Raw genomic sequence first — 25,775 nt, forward strand, 5'->3', positions numbered from 1 at the left:
CTCTTGGAGACATCTCCCTAAAGATACTTTTCCTTAACAGTTACTGGCACCTTACACTAGCGGCTCTCTGGCTTTCCATCATGATGCCCACCTACCACACACTGGTCTGCACAGGCTGCAGTCAAGAGGCCGACACACATATATATGTGTGTATATATTTTTTAACTCTTTATATGTGAACCTGCACACATGTTCCTCATGACTAATCGAATTCTGTTCTATGCTCTCACATTTTTATTCACTAATATAAATCTTTATATGCTCATTAATATTTATGTTTAGTACTGGAGATATATTAAAAGCAGCTGAATATTTACACTTTGGTGAGTTGTACTGTGTTTACAGTCGACTATACCGTATCGAATGGCAGCATTGCATTGATTCCATGACTAGATACCACCTACAGTGCATCCAGAAAGTATTCACAGCCCTTCATTTTTTCCACATTTTGTTATGTTGCAGCCTTATTCCAAAATGGAATAATTTAAATTTTTCCCTAAAAATTCTACACACAGTACCTCATAATGACAACATGACAAAAGTTTTTTTGTGGTTTTTGCGAGTTTATTAAAAATAAAAAAATAAAAATTACATGTACATAAGTATTCACAGCCTTTGCAATGAAGCTCAAAATTGAGGTCAGGTGCATCCTGTTTCCACTGATCATCCTTGAGATGTTCCTACAGCTTAATTGGAGTCCACCTTTGGTAAATTCAGTTGATAGGACATGATTTGGAAAGGCACACACCTGTCTATATAAGGTCCCACACTTGACAGTGCATGTCTGAGCACAAACCAAGCATGAAGTCAAAGGAATTGTCTGTAGACCGCCGAGACAGGATTGTCTCGAGGCACAAATCTGGGGAAGGGTACAGAAAAATATCTGCTGCTTTGAAGGTCCCAATGAGCACAGTGGCCTCCATCATCTGTAAATGGAAGCAGTCCTGGACTCTTCCTAGAGCTGGCAGGCCGTCTAAACTGATCGATCGGGGGAGAAGGGCCCTAGTCAGGGAGGTGACCAAGAACCCGATAGTCACTCTGTCAGAGTTACAGCAGTCCTCTGTGGAGAGAGGAGAACCTTCCAGAAGTACAAACATCTGTGCAGCTATCCACCAATCAGGCCTGTATGGTAGAGTGGCAAGAAAGAAGTAAAAAGCTCATGGCAGCCTGCCTGGAGTTTGTCAAAATGCACCTGAGGGACTCAGAAACAAAATTCTCTGGTCTGATGAAACAAAGATTTAACTCTTTGGCATGAATGCAATGTGTCATGTTTGGAGGAAACCAGGCACCGCTTATCACCAGGCCAATACCATCCCTACAGTGAAGCATGGTGGCGACAGCATCATGCTGTGGGGATGTTTTTCAGATACAGGAACTGGGAGACTAGTCAGGATAGAGGGAAAGATGAATGCAGCAATGTACAGAGACAGCCTGGATGAAAACCTGCTCCAGAGTGCTTTTGACCTCAGACTGGGGCGACGGTTCATCTTCCAGCAGGACAACGACCTTAAGCACACAGCCAAGATATCAAAGGAGTGGCTTCATGACAACTCTGTGAATGTCCTTGAGTGGCCCAGCCAGAGCCCAGACTTGAATCCGATTAAACATCTCTGGAGAGATTTGAAAATGGCTGTGCACCGACGCTTCCCATCCAACCTGATGGATCTTGAGAGGTGCTGCAAAGAGGAATGGGTGAAACTGGCCAAAGATAGGTGTGCCAAGCTTGTGGCATCATATACAAAAATACATGAGGCTGTAATTGCTCCAAAAGGTGCACCAACAAAGTATTGAGCCAAGGCTGTGAATACTTATATACATGTGATTTCTTAGTTTTTAATTTTTAATAAATTATCAAAAAGCTCAAAAACATTTTTCTCTATCGTCCTAAGTGGATGCTGGGGTTCCTGAAAGGACCATGGGGAATAGCGGCTCCGCAGGAGACAGGGCACAAAAAAGTAAAGCTTTTACCAGATCAGGTGGTGTGCACTGGCTCCTCCCCCTATGACCCTCCTCCAGACTCCAGTTAGATTTTGTGCCCGAACGAGAAGGGTGCAATCTAGGTGGCTCTCCTAAAGAGCTGCTTAGAGAAAGTTTAGCTTAGGTTTTTTACTTTACAGTGAGTCCTGCTGGCAACAGGATCACTGCAACGAGGGACTTAGGGGAGAAGTAGTGAACTCACCTGCGTGCAGAGTGGATTTGCTGCTTGGCTACTGGACACTAGCTCCAGAGGGACGATCACAGGTACAGCCTGGATGGTCACCGGAGCCGCGCCGCCGGCCCCCTTGCAGACGCTGAAGAGAGAAGAGGTCCAAAATCGGCGGCTGAAGACTCCTGAGTCTTCATAAAGGTAGCGCACAGCACTGCAGCTGTGCGCCATTTTCCTCTCAGCACACTTCACACAACAGTCACTGAGGGTGCAGAGCGCTGGGGGGGGCGCTCTGAGAGGCAAATAAAAACCTTATTAGAGGCAAAAAATACCTCACATATAGCCCACAGAGGCTATATGGAGATATTTAACCCCTGCCTAACTTCAAAAATAGCGGGAGACGAGCCCGCCGAAAAAGGGGCGGGGCCTATCTCCTCAGCACACAGCGCCATTTTCTCTCACAGAAAAGCTGGAGAGAAGGCTCCCAGGCTCTCCCCTGCACTGCACTACAGAAACAGGGTTAAAACAGAGAGGGGGGGCACTGATTTTGGCGATATTGTATATATATAAAAGATGCTATAAGGGAGAAACACTTATATAAGGTTGTCCCTATATAATTATAGCGTTTTTGGTGTGTGCTGGCAGACTCTCCCTCTGTCTCCCCAAAGGGCTAGTGGGTCCTGTCCTCTGTCAGAGCATTCCCGGTGTGTGTGCTGTGTGTCGGTACGTGTGTGTCGACATGTATGAGGACGATGTTGGTGAGGAGGCGGAGAAATTGCCTGTAATGGTGATGTCACTCTCTAGGGAGTCGACACCGGAATGGATGGCTTATTTAGAGAATTACGTGAGAATGTCAACACGCTGCAAGGTCGGTTGACGACATGAGACGGCCGACAATCTATTAGGACCGGTCCAGGCGTCTCAGAAACACCGTCAGGGGTTTTAAAAACGCCCATTTACCTCAGTCGGTCGACACAGACACAGACACGGACACTGAATACAGTGTCGACGGTGAATAAACAAACGTATTTCTCATTAGGGCCACACGTTAAGGGCAATGAAGGAGGTGTTACGTGTTTCTGATACTACAAGTACCACAAGAAAGGGTATTATGTGGGAGTGAAAAAACTACCTGTAGTTTTTCCTGAATCAGATAAAATAAAATGAAGTGTGTGATGATGCGTAGGGTTACCCCGATAGCAAATATTGGCGTTATACCCTTTCCCGCCAGAAATTAGGGTACGTTGGGAAACACCCCTTAGGGTGATAAGGCGCTCACACGCTTATCAAGTGGCGTTACCGTCTCCAGATACGGCCGCCCTCAAGGAGCCAGCTGATAGGAAGCTGGAAAAATATCCTAAAAAGTATATACACACATACGGTGGTTATACTGCGACCAGCGATCGCCATCAGCCTGGAGATGCAGTGCTGGGTTGGCTTGGTCGGATTCCCTGACTGAAAATATTTTATTCATGTAGAGCATTTAATAGGATGCATTCTATATATATGTATGTGAGATGCACAGAGGGATATTTGCTCTCTGGCATCAAGATAAGTGCGTTGTCCATATCTCCCAGAAGATGTCAGGGACACGACAGTGGTCAGGTGATACAGATCCCATACGGCAGATGGAAGTATTGCTGTATAAAGGGAAGGAGTTATTTGGGGGTCGGTCCATCGGACCTGGGGACCACAGCAACAGCTGGGAAATCCAACCTTTTTTACCCCAAGTTACATCTCAGCTAAAAAAGACACCGTCTTTTCAGCCTCAATCTTTCCTTTCCCATGAGGGCATGCAGGCAAAAGGCCAGTCATATCTGCCCAGACATAGAGGTAAGGGAAGTAGACTGCAGCAGGCAGCCCTTTCCCAGGAAAAGAAGCCCTCCACCGCGTCTGCCAAGTCCTCAGCATGACGCTGGGGCCGTGCAAGCGGACTCAAGGTGGGGGGGTAGTCTCGAGTCTCAGGGCGCAGTGGGATCACTCGCAAGTTGACCCCTAGATCGTACGAGTATTATCCCAGGGGTAAAGATTGGAGAGTCGAGACATCTTCTCCTCGCAGGTTCCTGAAGTCTGCTTTACCAACGGCTCCCTCCGACAGGGAGGCAGCATTGGAAACAATTCACAAGCTGTATATCCAGCAGGTGATAATCAAAGTACCCCTCCTACGACAAGGAAAAGGGTATTATTTTTCCACACTATATTGTGGTACTGAAGCCAGACGGCTTGGTGACACATAGTCTAAATCTAAAATGTTTTGAACACTTACATAAAAGGTTCAAATCGAGATAAAGTCACTCAGAGCAGTGATAGCGAACCGGAAAAAAGGGGACTATATGGTGTCCCTGGACATCAAGGATTACCTCCATGTCCAAATTTTGTCCTTCTCATCAAGGGTACCTCTGGTTCGTGGTACAGAACTGTCAATATCAGTTTCAGACGATGCCGTTTGAATTATCCACGGCACCCCGGGCCTTTTTACCAAGGTAATGGCCGAAAAGATGTTTCTTCAAAGAAAAAAGGCATCTAAATTATCCCTTACTTGCACGACCTAAAAAGGGCAAGTTCCAGAGAACAGTTGGAGGTCGGAAGAGCACTATCTAAAGTAGTTCTTCGACGGCACGACTGGATTCTAAATATTCCAAGAATCGCAGCTGTTTTCCGACGATACGTCTGCTGTTCCTAGGGATGATTCTGGACACGGTTCAGAAAAAGGTTTTTCTTCCCGAGGAAAAAGCCAAGGAGTTATCCGACCTGTCAGGAACCTCCTAAAACCAGGAAAGGTGTCTGTACATCAATGCACAAGAGTCCTGGGAAAAATGGTGGCTTTTTACGAAGCAATTCCATTCGGCAGATTCCATGCAAGAATTTTCCAAAGGGATCTGTTGGACAAATGGTCAGGGTCGCATCCTCAGATGCACCTGCGAATAACCCTGTCGCCAAGGACAAGGGTATATCTTCTGTGGTGGTTGCAAAAGGCTCATCTATTGGAGGGCCGCAGATTCGGCATACAGGATTTGATCCTGGTGACCACGGACGCCAGCCTGAGAGGTTGGGGAGCAGTCACACAAGGAAGAAACTTCCAGGGGGTATGGACGAACCTGGAAAAGTCTCTTCACATAAACATTCTGGTACTAAGAGCAATCTAAAATGCTCTAAGCCAGGCGGAACCACTCCTGCAAGGAAAACCGGTGTTGATTCAGTCGGACAACATCACGGCGGTCGCCCATGTAAACAGACAGGGCGGCACAAGAAGCAGGAGTGCAATGGCAGAAGCTGCCAAGATTCTTCGCTGGGCGGAGAATCACGTAATAGCACTGTCAGCAGTGTTCTTCCCGGGCGTGGACAACTGGGAAGCAGACTTCCTCAGCAGACACGATATTCACCCGGGAGAGGGGGGTCTTCATCCAGAAGTCTTCCACATGCTAATAAACTGTTGGGAAAGACCAATGGTAGACATGATGGCGTCTCGCCTCAACAAGAAACTGGACAAGTATTGCGCCAGGTCAAGAGATCCACAGGCAATAGCTGTAGACGCACTGGTAACACCTTGGGTGTACAAATCAGTATATGTGTTTCCTCCTCTGCCTCTCATACCAAAGGTATTGAAGATTATACGGTGAGGAGGAGTAAGAACAATACTAGTGGCTCCGGATTGGCCAAGAAGGACTTGGTACCCGGAACTTCAAGAGTTGGTCACGGACGACCCGTGCCCTCTACTTCTGAGAAGGGACCTGCTACAACAGGGTCCCTGTCTCTTTCAAGACTTACCGCGGCTGCGTTTGACGGCATGGCGGTTGAACGCCAGATCCTAAAAGGGAAAGGCATTCCAGAAGAAGTCATTCCTACCTTGATTAAGGCAAGGAAGGAAGTCACCGCGAAACATTATCACCGCATTTGGCGAAAATATGTCGCGTGGTGCGAGGATCGGAGTGTTCCGACGGAGGAATTTCAACTGGGTCGTTTCCTACATTTCCTACAATCAGGATTGTCTATGGGTCTCAAATTGAGATCTATTAAGGTTCAAATTTCGGCCCTGTCAATATTCTTCCAAAAAGAATTGGCCTCAGTTCCTGAGGTACAGACTTTTGTTAAAGGAGTACTGCATATACAGCCTCCTGTGGTGCCTCCGGTGGCACCGTGGGATCTAAATGTAGTTTTAGATTTCCTCAAATCCCATTGGTTTGAACCATTGAAAAAGGTGGATTTTAAATATCTCACATGGAAAGTGACTATGTTACTGGCCCTGGCTTCCGCCAGGAGAGTATCTGAATTGGCGGCTTTATCTTATAAAAGCCCTTATCTAATCTTCCATTCGGATAGGGCAGAACTGAGGACTCGTCCGCATTTTCTCCCTAAGGTGGTATCAGCGTTTCACCTGAAGCAACCTATTGTGGTGCCTGCGGCCACTGGCGACTTGGAGGACTCCAAGTTGTTGGACGTTGTCAGAGCCTTAAAAATATACATTTCAAGGACGGCTGAAGTCAGAAAATCTGACTCGCTGTTGATACTATATGCACCCAACAAGTTGGGTGCCCCTGCTTCTAAGCAGACGATTGCTCGTTGGATTTGTAACACAATTCAACTTGCTCATTCTGTGGCAGGCCTGCCACAGCCTAAATCTGTTAAGGCCCATTCCACAAGGAAGGTGGGCTCATCTTGGGCGGCTGCCCGAGGGGTCTCGGCATTACAATTCTGCCGAGCAGCTACGTGGTCGGGGGAAAACACGTTTGTAAAATTCTACAAATTTGATACCCTGGCAAAAGAGGACTTGGAATTCTCTCATTCGGTGCTGCAGAGTCATCCGCACTCTCCCGCCCGTTTGGGAGCTTTGGTATAATCCCCATGGTCCTTTCAGGAACCCCAGCATCCACTTAGGACGATAGAGAAAATAAGAATTTACTTACCGATAATTCTATTTCTCGGAGTCCGTAGTGGATGCTGGGCGCCCATCCCAAGTGCGGATTATCTGCAATACTGTACATAGTTATTGTTAACAAATTCGGGTTATATTGTTAAGGAGCCATCTTTAAGAGGCTCTTTCTGTTATCATACTGTTAACTGGGTTTAGATCACAAGTTGTACGGTGTGATTGGTGTGGCTGGTATGAGTCTTACCCGGGATTCAAATTGCCTCCCTTATTGTGTACGCTCGTCCGGGCACAGTACCTAACTGGAGTCTGGAGGAGGGTCATAGGGGGAGGAGCCAGTGCACACCACCTGATCTGGTAAAAGCTTTACTTTTTTGTGCCCTGTCTCCTGCGGAGCCGCTATTCCCCATGGTCCTTTCAGGAACCCCAGCATCCACTACGGACTCCGAGAAATAGAATTATCGGTAAGTAAATTCTTATTTTTTCACGTTGTCATTATGGGGTATTGTGTGTACAATTTTGAGGGGAAAAATGAATTTATTCCATTTTGGAATAAGGCTGTAACATAACAAAATGTGGAAAAAGTGAAGCGCTGTGAATACTTTCCAGATGCACTGTACATATTGTTTATTGAGTCACTATCTAGACTCTATTTATTGTATGTTTTTCTCTCTACACACTTGGACTGTGCTCTATGCAGTGGGTAGGAATTGCCCCTTCCATCCTGTGGTGGATAGTTGTTTCACAGTTAGAAGAAGTTTATAAGAGTGGAAGGGAGCCTATTCCCTATCTGTGTATGTGCATAGTGAGTAAATAGAAGTGTGTGCCCAGAAAGATAACCTGAGCCTTTATTTCTCAGGGGTTTTCTTTTGTTTCCTTGCACAGGTTTAAAGGCAAGCAAACCAGTATTCTGCATGGAAATGGGTACGTCTTCCATGAAAATGGGACGTTAGAAGTACCAGTTGCACAAAAAGACAGCAATGGCCCATATACCTGTATAGCAAGAAATAAATTAGGAACAGCTGAAAAAACTGTTCAACTGGAAGTCAAAGGTAATGATGAATTGTTTGACTAATAAATGAGAACATATATAGATAGATAAATAAATAAATATATATATATATATATATATATATATATATAGATATAGATATATAAATATGATATTGTATGTACACTACCCAATAGTAACAGTCTGTTTAATATTTCAGATCCTACTATGATTATTTCTCAGCCAGAATACAAGGTTATTCAGAAACATGGCAGCGCATCCTTTGAATGCAAAGTTAGGCATGATCCAACGCTGGAACCAGAGGTGTTATGGCTGAAGGATAAGAGTGACCTTGCCATTGATGAGAGGTACAAGCATACCTAACTGGTATTGCTACTTTCCTTTTATTAAATATTTTTCAGCAGGCCACAGTGATTAGACTCCATGGGGGTCATTCTGAGTTGATCGCTCGCTGCCGCTTTTCGCAGCGCAGCGAACTGGTTACTACTGCGCATGCGTATGCACCGCAATGCGCAGGTGCGTCTTACAGGTACAAAGCGAATCGTTGCTGGGCAATGGATTTAACGAGGAATCCATCTGCACAGCCGATTGCAAGGAGCTTGACTGGAAGAGGGCGTTTGTGGGTGTCAACTGACCGTTTTCTGGGAGTGTTTGGAAAAACGCCGGCGTGTCCAAATGTTTGCAGGGCGGGTGTCTGACGTCAATTCCAGGACCAAAAAGACTGAAGTGATCGCAAGTGCTTAGTAAGTCCAGAGCTACTCAGAAACTGCAAAAAACTTTTTTTGTCCTGCTCGGCTGCACACGCATTCGAACAGCAAAGCGAAAATACACTCCCTCATGGGCCGCGACAATGCGTTTGCATGGCTGCTAAAAGTAGCTAGCGAGCGATCAACTCGGAATGACCCCCCCATGTACTGTGTACAGTATGCTAAATAACATCAGCCTAATCATTTTGTACCTGTAACTTTCCTCAATCACTTAACTTTCTTCATATTTGCCGTAGAGATAGTTGCTATTCTACATTTCTTGCATAGAGTCACAAGTGTAAGATGCAACAGTAAATACACATCCGCAATATGGAAATGTGTATTATACACCAAAGCCCCATGGTCTTTATTGTTCGTTTATAGTGAATCTAAGTATAAGCTATTGTTTACTAGTATAAACTATTATTTACCATCAGTTGTATATACATTAACCTTACATCTCTTCTAAACTTATTTTCTGTAATTTTAAATTCTTAGATCTTTAGAAACATTTAGTTCAGTTGAGCCTCTGTCATGTTTTAGTTCCAGATTTATACTTTTCCTTTTTCATTTGATTCAGGAATAGGCAGAATTACAGGTAATGGTCCTTTGTGTCCTGAGATAATTGTTTTATACTCTTACTCCAGTTATTTAGGGTTACATAAGATAAATGTTTACCTTGCCAAAACCTGTGTGTGTTTGTAAAGGCTGACACTTTTGTTGATTGGTTATTTTAGTGGTACAAATTGATTTGTTGTGTCTTATACATGAACTCGAACAATTCTAGAATGTGGCTGCTGGTTATTGTAGTTTCTTCCTGCACTCTAAATCAGCTGCAGCAGATCTCAACCATTAGCCCATTTTTCTACGTCCTACTTCCTTGTCTTCTCTGTTTTGTTTGCTACTTTCTAGACTACTGAAAGCCTGAGAGACTTCTCACAGTTCTCCTACATATCCGAGTCTGCCCCTATTCCCACTTCTTAACTAATTCCTTCTTGTTTAATTTTCCTATGCTTTCTAAAATGTTTCCCAGTTTCTTTCTTATTATTATTTCTCAATGTCATCCTTCTTCCATCTCTCCCTATTATTCTCTCCTGCTTTCACTCTTCCAGACTGTTCCCCTCCCATTTCTAACCTTTTGTTATTGCCTCTTATAACTTTCTGTGCATTCTACTTTGTTCCACATCTTTCCTGTCCTTGTCACAGCAGTCACATGTTTTTTTTACCATGAGAAGTCACTTCCTCCTCTCAATGAGCAGTAGTAATAACACCCTTTTTCACATTATTTTAGTTTAAAAAAAAGGTTAGTAAATCTGCCCGTAAAAGTGTAGTCAACTTAAGCTAAAGCTAAACAAAAAAAATTACACCTAAGCAGACATATGGAGTGCAGTAATAAGTAAATGTTTTGGCTAGAAATAGAAAAGAGGAACAATCTCACCAAAACCAAATATCTTCAAGAAAAGTTCAGGTAGCATCAAATGAGCTGGGACCGGACAACTTGACTTCCATTTTGAACTCTGAACGTGAAACCAGGATTCCTCAGTTGTAGAGAGAAAAGAAATTTTGACTGGCCCCTGAAGATCTGTCTATTTTGGAAGCACCAGAGGTTGAATATTTAGAGATGAGAAGAATGAATCAAGGTCCAAAGGAGAATCTAGGGGTGTCAGCTTGCCATCACGATGAACTTGCAGGCTAAACAGAAAACCCCAACATTACTTTAGGTAATGTTTTCAAACCCCAAATATTGTTAGGGCCCTCTATTGTTGCAGCAACCATAATCATCTAAATCATCCGTTCAAGACTTCAAAGAGCAATTTTCTATTGATTGGTGGGATGCAACAGCCCGAAGTCTGTCTGATTCCTGCAGGTCTCTGCACAGAGGGGTGCTGATACAAACTCACTATGTGCTGAAAGTTAAGCTAGGTAGAGACCCCAGGGAGTGTTAGAGCTGAAGTGAAGTTGATAAATAGAAGGGCAGAGGATTAACTGACATTGAGGAATATAAAAGGAAGAGTGAGAAGTAGAAGTGGAGGTGCACAGAGCAGGGGCAAGAGCAGAGGGATGAGGAGAATCAGATGGGGAGAACAGGAGACAGAAAGCAGGGAAGTGGAGCTGATCGTCCCTGTTCCATGACTAGCTGTGCACCCTGTATGTCAGACTAAATATCCTGTTGTAGGCTGAAAGACATGGAGCTGAGGCAGTCAGAGCAGGGTCCTTCTCCCTGGTCAGATCAGGGTCTTGGACCATCACGCCACCATGCCAATTATTGAAAGAAAAATATTTATTAAAAAACAGATGAAAAGGCACAGTGATTCATTTGCATGGAGTTAATCACTTGTTCTGCCCATAGTATGTGCCCTATTCTAGCTTGTAGTAAGACATGAAGTATTTTTTCTCTCTCTCTCTCTCTCTCTCTCTCTCTCTCTCTCTCTCTCTAGATATATATATACACACATATACAGTAAAAGAAAGCATATAGCAATATTCAATTGTATGTTTTTCAGATACACTCTTGATAAGGAACGTTTGATTATAAAGAATGTAACAGAAAATGATGAAGGCACTTACACTTGTGTTGCAAACACTACCTTGGACAGCGTCTCAGCTAGTGCCATGCTCACTGTAGTTGGTAAGACATAACTTATTTTTGTACTGTCAAGTAGTTTAGAAATTACCATTTGTATATATTATTTCCATAGAATATTTTATATTGTAGGTGAACTATTTTGAATAACAATTGCCAAGCTTCTGTTGGTTTTTTTGTACCATTCTGGTTTAGCTACTTACTGTCTCCACTATGCGTAAGAAAGCATCAACATAAAGACTATAAAATAAAAAATAAAGCTATCTGAACACAACTCATTTCTAACTATATCAATATTTCATTGTATGAGATTGTAAATCATACAGATAAAAAGAAAGAACATGATAAGACAACCATGTCTGCATCCAGAATTGTTACTTTTTCCCTTCCTTTTCCTTCTTTCCATGTAGTGTCCTTGTATTGGACTTTACTCGCTAGTTTCCATCCATACTCTTGCAATCTCACTTGTGTTCTCTTTCATGTGTAAGATTGGCAGATTTGTGGGTATGGTTTGCGATTATAACACTAGAAAAGGAAAACTAATTAAGTTATATTAATCAGTGTCATTCATTAGTACTTCAAATAATAAAATATCCCAGATAAATAGTTTTTCAGTAAAGCATACAAGAGATTAACATCCTAGGAAATGTTTAAAACCGGTGTATATCCAGTTTATTACTATTATATCTGCCAATATAACTTTTAACTTGAATTGTATATTTAGGCTTGGTGAGGCTTCTTAACAACATTATTTGTAATTATAACCTAAATATTTGATTTGAGGCCCTTTTGCAGCCTGACACATAAAAATGAGAGCTGAATTTTTCTCTTACTTCTGTCTGCTCTGTATAGTTAGACTGGTCTGCATGTTTATTACGCTACATGCTAGATGTTGGTCGTTACTAATATTGTGTTAATATCCCTTGCAGCAGCTACTCTGCCACCACCTGTAAAGAACGGTAAACAGATGCACCCATCCATTTATGCATAAACATATCACACCTCATCTGCATTTTTTTTTTTGGATGATATCGTTGCATGATATTTTATTTATTTTCTATGCATATGTTAAAGGGGAAATATACATAGCAGGAGAAATGCGCTGTTTTATGTGCTCTTGTTGCTTAGACAATCAGCTGAAATGGCAAATTTTAATGACCCAATGGCATTAACTACTTTTCATAGAGGCTAATTCTGAGTCTGACAGTCATTTGATGTTCACGCACTTTTCTGATGGCATTTGATCTGCGCCATCTGCTGGCATTTGGGGATGTGACAGGGAGTGTTTTATAGAAATTGTAGGAATGTCCCCCCTCCCACCCCCTGGTTTTCTGGGCATGCCAAAGCCAGTGGCTACTTCTTCGGACGCAGTTTCTCAGGCCCTGGCAACAAAGTTTTGCTGGATATCCCGATTAACCTGAGAGTTACTCACATGTCTGATGGGCTTTCGTTGTTCATACAGTGGATCAGATGCTGTGTCTTTGGACGTAGGCAGCAGGTCACAGAAGCCGACAGTGGTCTCATTACACAATATGCCGCCTGTAGTTTTTGCATATTTTCGCACAGCCGATGCGTATGAAGTAGCAGCAGCAGCAGCAGTGACTTTTGTGTCCACCTCTGAATCAGTCCTATAATATATTAAGGCTATTTCTGACTAAAGAGGGCTTAGTCAGTGACCATGCTCTGCATTTACTATAGCATGCTCTGGTCTTTAGCAAAGTACAACACTCCCTCATTTGTATTCTAGATACTGTACTTCCCCTTTAAGTAGAATGTTTTTCGTTTTTTTACTATTGCTATAAGCATTTTTACATTTGTGCATGGCCTCTGCTCTTGTGAAAGGGTACTTTTATTTGTTCATTGTGTCTGTCTGTCTGTCTGTCTGTCTGTCTGTCTGTCTGTCTATCTATCTATCTATCTGTCTATCTATCTATCTATCTAGTGCTGGAAGTGATAGAATTCATAGTAGTATTGTGTTGTAGTGTTTGTATTTGTTAGACGTGTGTTGTGAGTGTGTATTAGTTTTGTAGTACTAATACTAATGTGCTCACAGTACCGTATTTGCTGTCATCATGAAGGCACAGCTGCTCATACCCTACTTGCTGCGTAATCCACTCTCTTGCATCCTTTTGTAACATAAGAATACCAACAAAGAAGCAATAGCTTGTGTCATGTTTTCTTGAGAACATTTCATTGCTTTATGGCTGCCCTAATAAGAAGGGCCGGTTCTAGACCTTGTGGCGCCCAGGGTGAAAGTTTTCCTTGTGGCTTCATAGGGAAGGGGCGTGGCCACAGTTATGACGTTTTTCCCATAGCGCCGCACAGACCTTAGAGGTCAGTTATGACCTCTAGCGTCTGACAACGGCGCCGGCTGCAGCGGGTGTCCACAGAGCCCACGGCGCCTGCTGCAGCCAGGGTGCGGGTGGGCGGCGGGTGACTGCGGCTGCCCACCCTGCTTGCCCGTGCCTGGATCCGCTCCTGCTAATAAGCTATACCATTTGGTGCATTTCTCTTCTCTGCTTTATTTTATTCATTGTCTTATTCTGATTTATGACAGATCTGTAGACATCTTCTATCTTATCTTCCAGTGTTGTGTATATGTGACATGCCACAGCTGTCATTTGCAGTGTAATGTTCAATTGCATGGAAATGGATTCACTTTTTTACTCCACATGAATACATAGATTTGCTTCCGAGATTCTTTTCTGGCATTGTTGCTAATCTCTCTCTCAGCTATACAGGAAGCAGCCTATTTCCACGATATAATGGATAATTTGACTTTCAGATCGCCCAGACGCACCTTCGGATTTGGAATTGACTGATGCTCTTGAAAGAAGTGTGCAGCTCTCGTGGGTGCCAGGAGATGACAATAACAGCCCTATCACGGGTAACTTAATATGTATAAAACACAAAACAAAAAACCTGCTGTCATTTTCCCACTTCTCATCCAGTTAAGAAAATATAACAATACATGTTATTGGAATACTCTTTTTTTAAGTGCTATATTTAAGGGATCTTGTTGTGTTCTGTGTGTGATTTTGTTTTTGTCAGTACAGGTTGAGTCTCCCTTATCCAAAATGCTTGGGACAAGAGGTATTTTGGATATCGGATTTTTCCGTATTTTGGAATAATTGCATACCATAATGAGATATCATGGTGATGGGACCTAAATCTAAGCACAGAATGCATTTATGTTACATATACACCTTATACACACAGCCAGAAGGTAATTTTAGCCAATATTTTTTATAACTTTGTGCATTAAAGAAAGTGTGTCTACATTCACACAATTCATTTATGTTTCATATACACCTTATACACACAGCCTGAAGGTCATTTAATACAATATTTTTAATAACTTTGTGTATTAAACAAAGTTTGTGTACATTGAGCCATCAAAAAACAAAGGTTTCACTATCTCACTCTCACTCAAAAAAGTCCGTATTTCGGAATATTCCGTATTTCGGAATATTTGGATATGGGATACTCAACCTGTAATTTCATTAACCTGTCTTCACTTGTGACAGAGAATAAAAGGGTAGAAAACTCTAAATATACTGCAATTCGGGCCTAATTCAGAATGGATCGCTATTCAGAGAAATTGCAAATTGAGCGATTATCGAACGGCTGCGCATGCATAGCGTTCGCGTGAGGGGTAATAGCGACAGAAAATACGTAAAGATTATAATCGCAATGTAGTCGCTGTTTGACTTACAGGAAGCCGTCGTTTCTGGGCAGAAACCTGCCATTTTCTGGGTGTGTCACAAAAACCGCTGGTGTGCCAGGTGTTTTTGGGGAGGATCTCTGACATCAGCGCAGACCACTTCCAGGCCGTCTCAGTCGCAGATTAGTGGCAGCCCAAGACCTACTCACATTTGCTCAGATGGCAAAGTCTTTTCGATGTTCCAGGAATTGTGTATGCATCTGCGAGTGGATAGCGATCTGCAATGCATTCGCAATTTTGCATGGCGTTTTTTCTTCCTGTCGGGGTGGCAGACAACTGCAATTTCTCAGAATAGCAGTCCACGCTGAAGTAGGCCCATAGTCCAGTTTACAGTTTTAATGTGTGTACATATGTGCATACCGTACACACATACATTGAAAATATAATATAGTTTACAATATAATTCAATACCAAAACAATTAAAATATTTATTTTATTAACTTTATGTGTTGAAATATTTGACTCAATGTTACTACATTGTTACATGTTCATTAAATCTCCCCAAATGCTAAAATGTTCACAATAATCATCAGATCGGCACAGCTCTTATCTCGCTACTGTGTCCAGAGGAGGTGAGTTCACAAGGCTTCAAATAGTACTCTTCATGAGGAATAAAAACCTTTTATATATGGCCATCATGCCACTTTAGACCTCCCCACATGCACCTCACATCATCAGGTTCTCCATATATCCTTTAAATACTCTTCATACCCCTGAGTCCACCATGCTATCAGACCTCTTCACATGCCCTTCAAACCTCCCCACAATCAATCAGACCTTTCCACATTCTCCCAGATATCCATCAGACTTCACAGAAAGTCTTCTCACACCCCCATATGTCTTATCACAGAGACCAGAAAGGTGTTAGGGAACCTTACACTATCCTCCTTCCAGTAACGTGCGGAGAGGTGAGGCAGAGCATTTCCTCTCATACTACAGTGTATGCCAGAGTTTTGACTATATAAAGTATAGGAAAAATACAAAGAATATATTAGAAATATCTTCTTTGCATTATTCTAATCATATTTAGTCAAAACTCTGGAGTAAAAAGTCTATGGCATTGGAGGCACCTACCTATTCTGCACATCTCTGATCAAACCTCACCAAATATCCAGCAGTATATACTGCTGCACCTGTGTATAATGCCCACATGCACCCATGGGCTCATATATTGTGTGTAAATCTGTCTCTGGTACTAGTCAGTGCCTCAGCCATTTACCTCCTTGCCTCCTTATCCCCTAATTGGGTGAGCTCCATACAATATGCAGTGGTGACGTGCCACAGAAGCAGACGTCAGTCCACCCATGCCAGCATCCTCCCCCAGCCACAGGTGTCCGGAGCAATATGCTCATGCTGCCAGCCACAAGCCATATTTAAGAACTGCATGTGGCTATAGTGCAGGGGTGGACAATACATGTCCCTCCAGCTGCTGTAGAACTACACATCCCAGCATGCCCTGTCACAGTTTTGCTTTTTGGCTTTAGCCACTCCAGATCTATGACTTGTTGGTTGGGAAGCAATTTATTTCACTCATACTTTGTAATTCTATGATGATAGATAAAAAGTACTGCAGCTGTTTAGTTGATGACTAAAAGTATGGCTGTCTAGGTCGAACAGGAAAAGGTTGACAGTGTCTAGGTCGACCCCAAAAGGTTGACAGGGTCGACACCCAAAAAGGTTGACACTGGAAAGGTCGACGTGAGCTTTTTACAATTTTGTATGTCGTTTACTAAAGTAAAGTAACTGGGAACCCCAATTAGTGCACCGCATCCGCTCACATGGCTCGCTTCACTTGCCCTGCTTTGGGCAAGGTGCCTCGCTCCACTACCACTGAGCTCGGCACAGGTTACTATTCCTAATTGTTAGCCACGTGGATCGTAAAGTATGAATAAGGTCAAAAAAATTGTAAAAAAATCATGTCAACCGTTTCCCGTGTCGACCATTGCCATGTCGACCTTTTGACCATGTAGACCTAATGCCTGTCGACCATTAGTGGTCGAGCTATTGACTGTCGATCTTATCCTGGTCAACCTAGCATCCGGATACTGAATAAAATAAGTTAGATGTGGTATATTAATCACTGTAAGTGTGTCTTGTAATTTTGAAATCAATATCCCACTATTTTGACAACCTGACAGAAACTTATAGAAAGCCAATTGTTTATAAGTACTGTAATAAGGAAGTATGGAAATTTTATTCATCTGTCTTTAGAATTTATCATCGAGTATGAGGATGCCATGCGAGAACCTGGAGTATGGCACATCCAGACCAAGGTCAGTGGTACACAGGCCACAGCCACTCTCACCCTATCTCCATATGTCAACTACTCCTTCCGTGTCATTGCTGTTAATGAAATTGGACGGAGTGACCCAAGTGAATCATCTGAACGTTATAGGACAAAGGCAGCAGGTTTGTAAACAGCAAAACAACTTTTTTTATCTCAATAACAATATAAAATTATATGCATATGTATCATAATTTGTGTAAATGCATTGTCATAAATTACTTTTTACATGTTATAATAGTTGACAAGTAATGAGCATTAAGAGGGTTCATTCTATTGTCATTATTTTGTTTATTGAAATCATTTGAAGAGTTAGTGTAGTCTCACAACTATTGGGCTCATCTATTAGGAAAGAATTGGGGCAATTACCCCGTTCTCCCTACGGCTGGGTTGGGGGATTGGTAAATGTTGGAAAACCTTGATTTGCCGTTTCCAACCAGCGAGTCAGGGATTTTTAACATGCCATTTTTTCCCAATTTCCCAATGGACCGCAGATCATCAGATTTCAGGGCTGTAGATGTACAGTACTGCTGCATTACTTGTAAAAACAAAAGAAGCACTACACAAACACTAGCTTTCTGTTATTTTCAGAGCCTGATACAAGTCCATCCGGTGTTAGAGGAATAGGTACAGAGCCAGACAACTTGGTAATCACCTGGAAAGTAAGTCTCACCATCTTTCTTTTATAATAGTTTTCTTCTAAACCCAGAGGTATATTTACTAAAGTGTGGGTTTAGAAAAGTGGAGATGTTGCCTATATCAACCAATCAGATTCCACTTAAAATTTAACTAACACCTTCTAGAATATAATAGCTAGAATTTGATTGACTGTTATGGTCAACATCTCCTCTTCGATAATTCAGCACTCCTATATACCCCCTAGATATAGTATGTGATAAATCAACACTGTTTATCCCACAGCTATATTTATATGGTACATTTGGAGCTCAATTTACTGGCAAGCAATGTTTAAAAGAATAAGAGCTATTATTCCCTCTATGCAATAAAATGCATCTAGATGATAAGTGCACATGTGCACTTTTCAATTGCAACTTTATGCTCTAAGTGCAGGCAAAGTGTGCATTAGATGTTCTCTGACTTAGTGCTTTTCTCATCCTATTCCAAACAGCCTATGAAAGGCTTTGATTCTAATGGACCTGGTCTTCAATACAAAGTGAGCTGGAGGCAGAAAGACGTTGATGAGGAATGGACATCTGTCACAGTTGCAAATGTTTCCAAATATATAGTGTCTGGCACTCCGACCTTTGTTCCATATGAAGTGAAGGTTCAAGCTTTAAATGATCTTGGGTATGCTCCAGATCCCACTATTGTCATTGGACATTCTGGAGAAGACCGTGAGTACACTAAAAATCTTAGTAAGATAAGTACTCTGAATTGAATGAGTCGGAAATGCACTGTTCTGATTGTTGTTTGTTTGTTTTTTACATTAGTTCCAATGATTGCTCCTGGTAACGTTGAGGTGGATGTCATTAATACCACTTTAGTAAAGGTTCAGTGGGATTCTGTCCCTCTGACATCTGTCCGGGGTCATCTACAAGGATACCGGGTAGGTATTTCTTTCTAGATCAACTTATTTAAGAGAAAAATCTCAAAATGAACCTGGAACCTTTGACATGCTTTTCATCAGTACGGTTGCAGAATTGACTGATTGACTCAGTATGTACCAAGGAAAGGGCGGCACTCAGGTCTCTTACACTAATACAAGCAGGCAGCAAGAATGATCCAGTGTTTCAATGTTCACAATGTGAGATAAAGACATAGAAACATTGGATTGTTCTTCCCCCCTGCTTGTATTACATTGAAATATGTATAAATATATGTATAGTACATATATATCTGTATCAGGTTTTCAGTTTCACTGACATTTTCCTTTGGATCCTCCGCATAACATAGGTTATGAATCATCTCACATGGCTAATTAGCAAACATAATAATCTGCACATTGAATCGACATTGAAATGCCACAGAGCAAGTAACATGGGGGTGAGAGCCTCACACAGGTAATGGGGAGGGGTCAGAGGCACACATGGATAATAGGGCACATAATAATGTGCTCCACCTGCTATTTAGGAAAATTAAAATTTTATTCAAGTGCAGCAACACCGTGTCCAAAGGCACTTGCTGGTATGAGGGAGAGGGGGCGCTGTGCGCTGAGCAAACTACTACTATTTGCCTGTCACTTGCATGTATCTGCAGTGCTGCTGACTTGGGCGGGTGTTCTCCCCCGGGCCCCAGAACCATTGTGCCTCTTTCCACACTTTTGCTGCATTTGAATAAAATAAAACTTCCCCTAAATGACAGGAGGGGGATACATGCACCCCCCCCCCACCCCCCCTGAATTTTCTTATGTATGCATACGTTATTCCCTCATCACTACCACGACACACCCGATAAAGACAAAACATATGCAAGTGAGACAAACTGAAGTCAGCGTCTAAAGAACTCCCGGTCGCACAGGCACTGTGCAAGCAGGCTACTTGTGCATCAGACATGTCACTGCGATCTTTAAGATTTTTCTTATTACAACATCTTCACACTTTTTTATAGATATCTGTTTTCAATGGTATTTCATTGTTAAAATAAATATTACTTAACTAGAAGATATTAAGACTGATGAATGAACTAAAAAAATGTGAATGATTTTTATTTATTAGTGAATAAAAGGAATATTCACTCGGCGTCATTGAATAAAATTAATAATCACTTGGCAATGACGGGTAGATACCAGGGACATGCAGGGAGGTAAATGGTTGAGGAAACACTGGCAAGTAAAAGAGCCAGATTTACACACAATATGGACTTCAATATGGGCATTATACAAAGGTGCAGCAGCATACAGATGGAGCCTCATCTATGCTATCTATGGCGTTAGTCCCGATCACGGAGTCTCTGCGTGCCTGGGCGCATGGCGGCGTGCCTAGTCGTAGGGAGGCTCACAGAGCTTATCATGGTGTTTGTCGTTACTGGTGAGTGTAATACCTGCAATCATCTACCAAATGTCACTTTTCTAAAATCACCATTGCGCATGCGTGTGGTCTCCATTGAAATACAGTACACTATAGCGCAAGAACTACTTTACTGTACACTGTATGGGCAATGCTGTACACACGTATCAATATGCTATTTAAAATACACTGCGGCAATGAGGTCCCGTAGACAAATCAATAAATAAAAATAGTGTCTACAGATGCAAACGAACATGTTAAAGCAATGGTCCATTGACGTTAGGTTTATGTCAGCTATAAAATAAATTAAAATGGGCTTAAAGCTTAATATCTCTGGTTCTGGGAGTCCAATCGGCTCAGAAACGGGTTTCTGTGACTCCCACAAGGCAAACGGCAAGCGTCGGAACCCATGGTGGGTCTGATTTAACGGGCCCATTATAGTCTACAGGAAAATGGGTCCACTTTGTGTTCCGATATCTCCGGTTCTGGGTATCCCAGAGACTTGAAATTGGTACCATAGGAAAGAGGAGAGTCTTGGCTTTCGGACAGACCAGCCACTAGATTATGTGACACCGCAAAAGGAAACGACAAGCAGCTGTGTGTCGGGTACCCTCCAAATGTCCGCCCAGCTTGCATGGGGTACAGGGTTTCTGGCTAGATAGAAAATACTGTATAGAGACACTAAGCACAGTGTTTTGGCATCCAGGAACTTAGAGAGGAGCTTTTATCTTGCTGTAGTCTTAATGTCAATGGACCATTGCTTTAACACATTCGCTTGCGTCTGTATACACTAATTTTATTGATTGATTTATTGGCTTATTTTTTTTAAATTGACTCTCTCTGTCTGATCATTGTTCTGTGTGTACAGTATACAGTAACATTACAGTTGTCACTGACCTTTTTCCAGAACTTGTAGATCAATCCGCCGCTATTCGCTCTACAGTACTGGATTAGTGGAGCATTAGCCACCCAGTGGTCAAGATGTGTATTGCATGCTGCATGTGTATTCATGCCTCAACGTGCCTGTCTGTGGTACAACTGAACAACCTGAGCTATTGCTTAGGTGTGACTAATCCTCCGTTTAGGCAGAGAAACAGCAACGATAAGGGAGGCTCCATCTGTATACTGCTGGAAATTTGGTGAGTTTTGATCAGGGATGTGCAGACAAGGTAAAAAGGTGAGGCACTTACTCCAGAGTTTTGGCTATAAAAATTATTAGAATAATACAAAGATATAATATATTCTTTGTATTTTTCGTATACCTTATATATACTGGAGTATGACAGGAAATGCTCTATCTCACCTCATGGCACGTCACTGGTAGGGGTTGGGTTTGGGTGACCGACAGTTGGGATACCGCCGGTCACCATACATACACCAGGATCCCGGTGTTTAGTTTGCCGGCGGGGAGGCCGAGGACAATTAAGCCCCTTGTGGGCTTGCTGCACTCGCCACAGGTTCTATTTCCACTCTATGGGTGTCGTGGACACCCACAAGTGGGAAAAGTCCCTGTCAGTCGGCATGCCAACTATCGGGCTTTCCACTGGACGGGCTTCCAGCGTCTGCATAGTTACTGGCGGTCTCCCGACCACCGGTCACATAACCGCATCTCACTGGTAGCTAATATATATATATATATATATATATATATATATATATATATATATATATATATATATATATAATTATTTGTATGTATATGCAGGATAAACTGGACAACTAATGAACTGATTTTGATGGATGTTGTAGGTCTACTACTGGAAAGCACAGAATCCACTGAACAGGAATAGGAGGCATCTAGAAAAATGGATGCTCACCTTTGCTGGAAACAGGACCCATGGAATGCTCCCTGGGTTATTACCCAATACCAACTACTTTCTCAATGTCAGAGTGGTCAATGGGAAAGGGGAGGGTCCTTCCAGCAAGGATAAATACTTTGAGACCCCAGAAGGAGGTACTCCTTAATTTTGAATTTTAAACAAAAAAATAAAAATGTATATCATATTTGTTTTGTCAAAGTAATCTGCCACAATTCAACAATTAACTTTTAAATTGCTAGTAAATACTACAGTATGTAAGACAATACAACACAACACATTTCTAGAAAAAAAAAGTAAAACTTGAAAAGTGACTTACAGATAATGCAGCTTTTTTCTTTGCCCACTCCCCTCCTGTCAGGCTGTGGGGTACATGCCACATTATATCACACTAAGGACCTGTTTCACACACAATATTTGTGTAAATGGTCATTGTTTTTCAACTGCGCATGTGTCCCACTGCATGCGTCACAGTAGCGATTGAGACTCCGTGATGACAAAACATGCTGAAGCAGTTGCAGCCTTTACTAGCTACTCTGAATCAGACCCTAAGAGACAGATTTACCAAACTTTCCAAGGAGTACAAGTGGAGGTGTTGCCCATACTGTACCTCCACTTGTCCCCCTAACTCTGCACAGTCCGTTGTAAGGCAACAGGTAATGTGTACAAACAACGTGCTGAGTAACAGCTCAGTCATCTCACATAAATATACTCTACTTATATGTTCATGTAAATAGGTTTATTATCATTCTTTTTTTAAGTAAAACTGTCTCTTAAGATACAACTGAATAATTGGATATAATAAAAAATAGTTTTTCTCTGTATGGAAGTAAGTAATTGAAGTATATGAATATAGTAGCTAAACTTATTCTTACAAGATAGGTGTTCAGTCAACACTTATGCCGGGCATACACAGGCAGATTAAATGCCTGTCAGACCAATGATGAGCTTCATACAGTCTTAAGCTGGGTACACACCTGACCGTTCTGCCAACCTATATCACTGGTCGTTCATTTAAATGTGCCCGGCCAGGTGAGATGTCAATCACCAGCGGTCCCTGCAGCAAGTTGGCATATATCAGCCCTCGGCTGTGCTGCACGGCCGACGCAATATGTCTGTGAATGAAGTAGTTCACAGACATATCAGGGGCTGATAGGCTAACAATAATTTTTTTGCAGTATATAACAATGACCATTAATCTTTTTGGTTTTACAGTTCCCGGTATGGCGGTTTTACATATTACTCATCAAACTCCTGAGTCATTAACTTTGACATGGAGCCCACCTGTACATCCAAATGGGGTCCTGACACAGTATACTCTGAAGTACCAGTCAAGTAAGTGCAGTGCGTGTGTTGTGCTTTTTTACAATTGCTTTTATTTTTATTGGTATATCACCTAACCGTCTCCAGACATACTGTATCTTGAAGTATGAACACTCCATTGCAGATCAATCCTAAAATGGAATAATATGTAGTGGGCCTGAGTCATATCTTCGCGAGTGCAGATGGATTTAACAGACCACTCTTTCAGTGAACTTGTTGTTTTGGGGCACTAACTGGGCATGGACAATGCAGACACGTGGATCTGTTCCGTCTAGTGGGAGTGACGTGAGGTGAAAGGTTGGGATGCGGTCAAGACCCCGCCGGACGGAATCCCGGCGGTCGAAATACCGACACCGGGAACCCGACCGGCACAATCCCGTCATATTCTCCCTCTGTGGGTGTCCACAGAGTTGCGTTGCGCTCGTCCCCCTGTCGGGATTGTGCCAGTCGGGATCCCGGTGTCGGTATTCTGACCGCCAGGATCCCGTCCGGCATGATTTCGTACTGATCCCGAAAGGTTAGGGAGTCACTGCCTACTATCAGAGTCAGATTTACCCACACATACAGTATATATGTATCCGAGTGCTGCAAATTTGGTGAGTTGACTATCCAATTGATTAGAATAATACAACTATATGTATAAGTTATAAATATCTTCTTTGCATTCTAACCATTTTTATAGTATACTGGAGTATGACCGGTAATACTCACCTGCCTCCCCTGACTGCACATCACTGCATTCAGTAGCATGTGTACAGAGATGTTCTGTACCCAGATACTAATGATGACTGAGTGGCTGCAGATATAAAAACAATGGTCTGCCTGCATCGACATTAGCATAAGATAGTAAGTAGGCTGCTGTGGCCGGCGTTCCGCCTGCATCGACATTAGAATAAGATAGTAATTAGGCTACTGCGGCCGGCATTCCGCCAGCGTTAGCATAAGATAGCGGCCGATATTCCGCCTGCACCCACATTAGCATAAGATAGTAAGTAGGCTGGTGCAGCCAGTATTCTGCCTGCATCCACGTTAGCACAAGATAGTAAGTAGGCGCTGCGGCCAGCATTCCGCCTGCATCCATGTTAGCATATGATAGTAAGTAGGCTGCTGCAGCCGGCAATCCAGCTGCATCCACGTTAGCATAAGATAGTAAGTAGGCTGCTGCGGCCAGCATTCCATCTGCATCCACGTTAGCGTAAGATAATAAATAGGCTGCTGCGCCCAGCATTCCGCCTTTGTTAGCATTAGCATAAGATAGTAAATAGGCTGCTGCAGCCGGTATTCCGTCTGCAGCTACGTTAGCATAAGATAGTAAGTAGGCTGCTGCAGCCGGCATTCCGTCTGCATCCACGTTAGCATAAGATAGTAAGTAGGCTGCTGCGGCCGTCATTCTGCCTGCATCCACATTATCATTTGATAGTAAGTAAGCTGCTGCCGCTGGCATTCCGCCTGCATCCACATTACCATAAGATAGTAAGTAGGCTGTTTCGGCCGGCATTCCGTCTGCATCCTCGTTAGCATAAGATAGTAAGTAGGCTGCTGCGGCATTCCGTCTGCATCCATGTTAGCATAAGATAGTAAGTAGGCTGGTGCAGCCAGCATTCCGCCTGCATCCACATTAGCATAAGATAGTAAGTAGGCTGCTGCGGCCGGCATTCTGCCTGCATCCACATTAGCAGAGGATAGTAAGTAGGCTGCTGCGGCCGGCATTCCGCCTGCATGCACGTTAGCATAAGGTAGTAAGTATGCTGCTGCGGCCCGGCATTCTGCCTGCATCTACGTTAGCATAAGATAGTAAGTAGGCTGCTGCTGCCAGCATTCCACCTGCATCCACGTTAGCATAAGATGGTAAGTAGTCTGCTGCGGCCGGCATTCCGCCTGCATCCACGTTAGCATAAGATGGTAAGTAGTCTGCTGCAGCCGGCATTCCGCCTGCATCCACGTTAGCATAAGATAGTAAGTAGGCTGCTGCGGCCAGCATTCCATCTGCATCCACGTTAGCGTAAGATAATAAATAGGCTGCTGCGCCCAGCATTCCGCCTTTGTTAGCATTAGCATAAGATAGTAAATAGGCTGCTGCAGCCGGTATTCCGTCTGCAGCTACGTTAGCATAAGATAGTAAGTAGGCTGCTGCTGCCGTCATTCTGCCTGCATCCACATTAGCATTTGATAGTAAGTAAGCTGCTGCGGCAGGAATTCCGCCTACAACCACATTAGCATAAGATAGTAAGTAGGCTGTTTCGGCCGGCATTCCGTCTACATCCTCGTTAGCATAAGATATTAAGTAGGCTGCTGCGGCATTCCGT

At 42.9% G+C, this 25,775-nt stretch overlaps 1 protein-coding gene across 14 annotated transcripts in view; it reads left to right on the forward strand.

The window, feature by feature from the left end:
* NRCAM (neuronal cell adhesion molecule) overlaps positions 1–25,775 on the forward strand; it is a 327,854-nt gene that overhangs the window by 262,584 nt on the left and 39,495 nt on the right. For 11 of the 14 annotated variants that reach the window (XM_063927298.1, XM_063927305.1, XM_063927301.1 and 8 more), the window contains 11 exons: positions 7,899–8,065; positions 8,225–8,372; positions 11,276–11,400; positions 12,285–12,314; positions 14,141–14,242; positions 17,291–17,488; positions 17,955–18,025; positions 18,493–18,718; positions 18,815–18,930; positions 22,079–22,283; positions 23,362–23,481. In XM_063927298.1, coding sequence (XP_063783368.1) covers positions 7,899–8,065; positions 8,225–8,372; positions 11,276–11,400; positions 12,285–12,314; positions 14,141–14,242; positions 17,291–17,488; positions 17,955–18,025; positions 18,493–18,718; positions 18,815–18,930; positions 22,079–22,283; positions 23,362–23,481 — 1,508 coding nt within the window. The remainder of the gene's footprint in view (positions 1–7,898; positions 8,066–8,224; positions 8,373–11,275; positions 11,401–12,284; positions 12,315–14,140; positions 14,243–17,290; positions 17,489–17,954; positions 18,026–18,492; positions 18,719–18,814; positions 18,931–22,078; positions 22,284–23,361; positions 23,482–25,775) is intronic. The other 3 variants (XM_063927303.1, XM_063927310.1, XM_063927311.1) reach the window with 1 other exon arrangement.

The sequence above is a fragment of the Pseudophryne corroboree genome, chromosome 6, assembly GCF_028390025.1.
Source record: "Pseudophryne corroboree isolate aPseCor3 chromosome 6, aPseCor3.hap2, whole genome shotgun sequence".
NCBI classification, from domain to species: Eukaryota; Metazoa; Chordata; class Amphibia; order Anura; family Myobatrachidae; genus Pseudophryne; species Pseudophryne corroboree.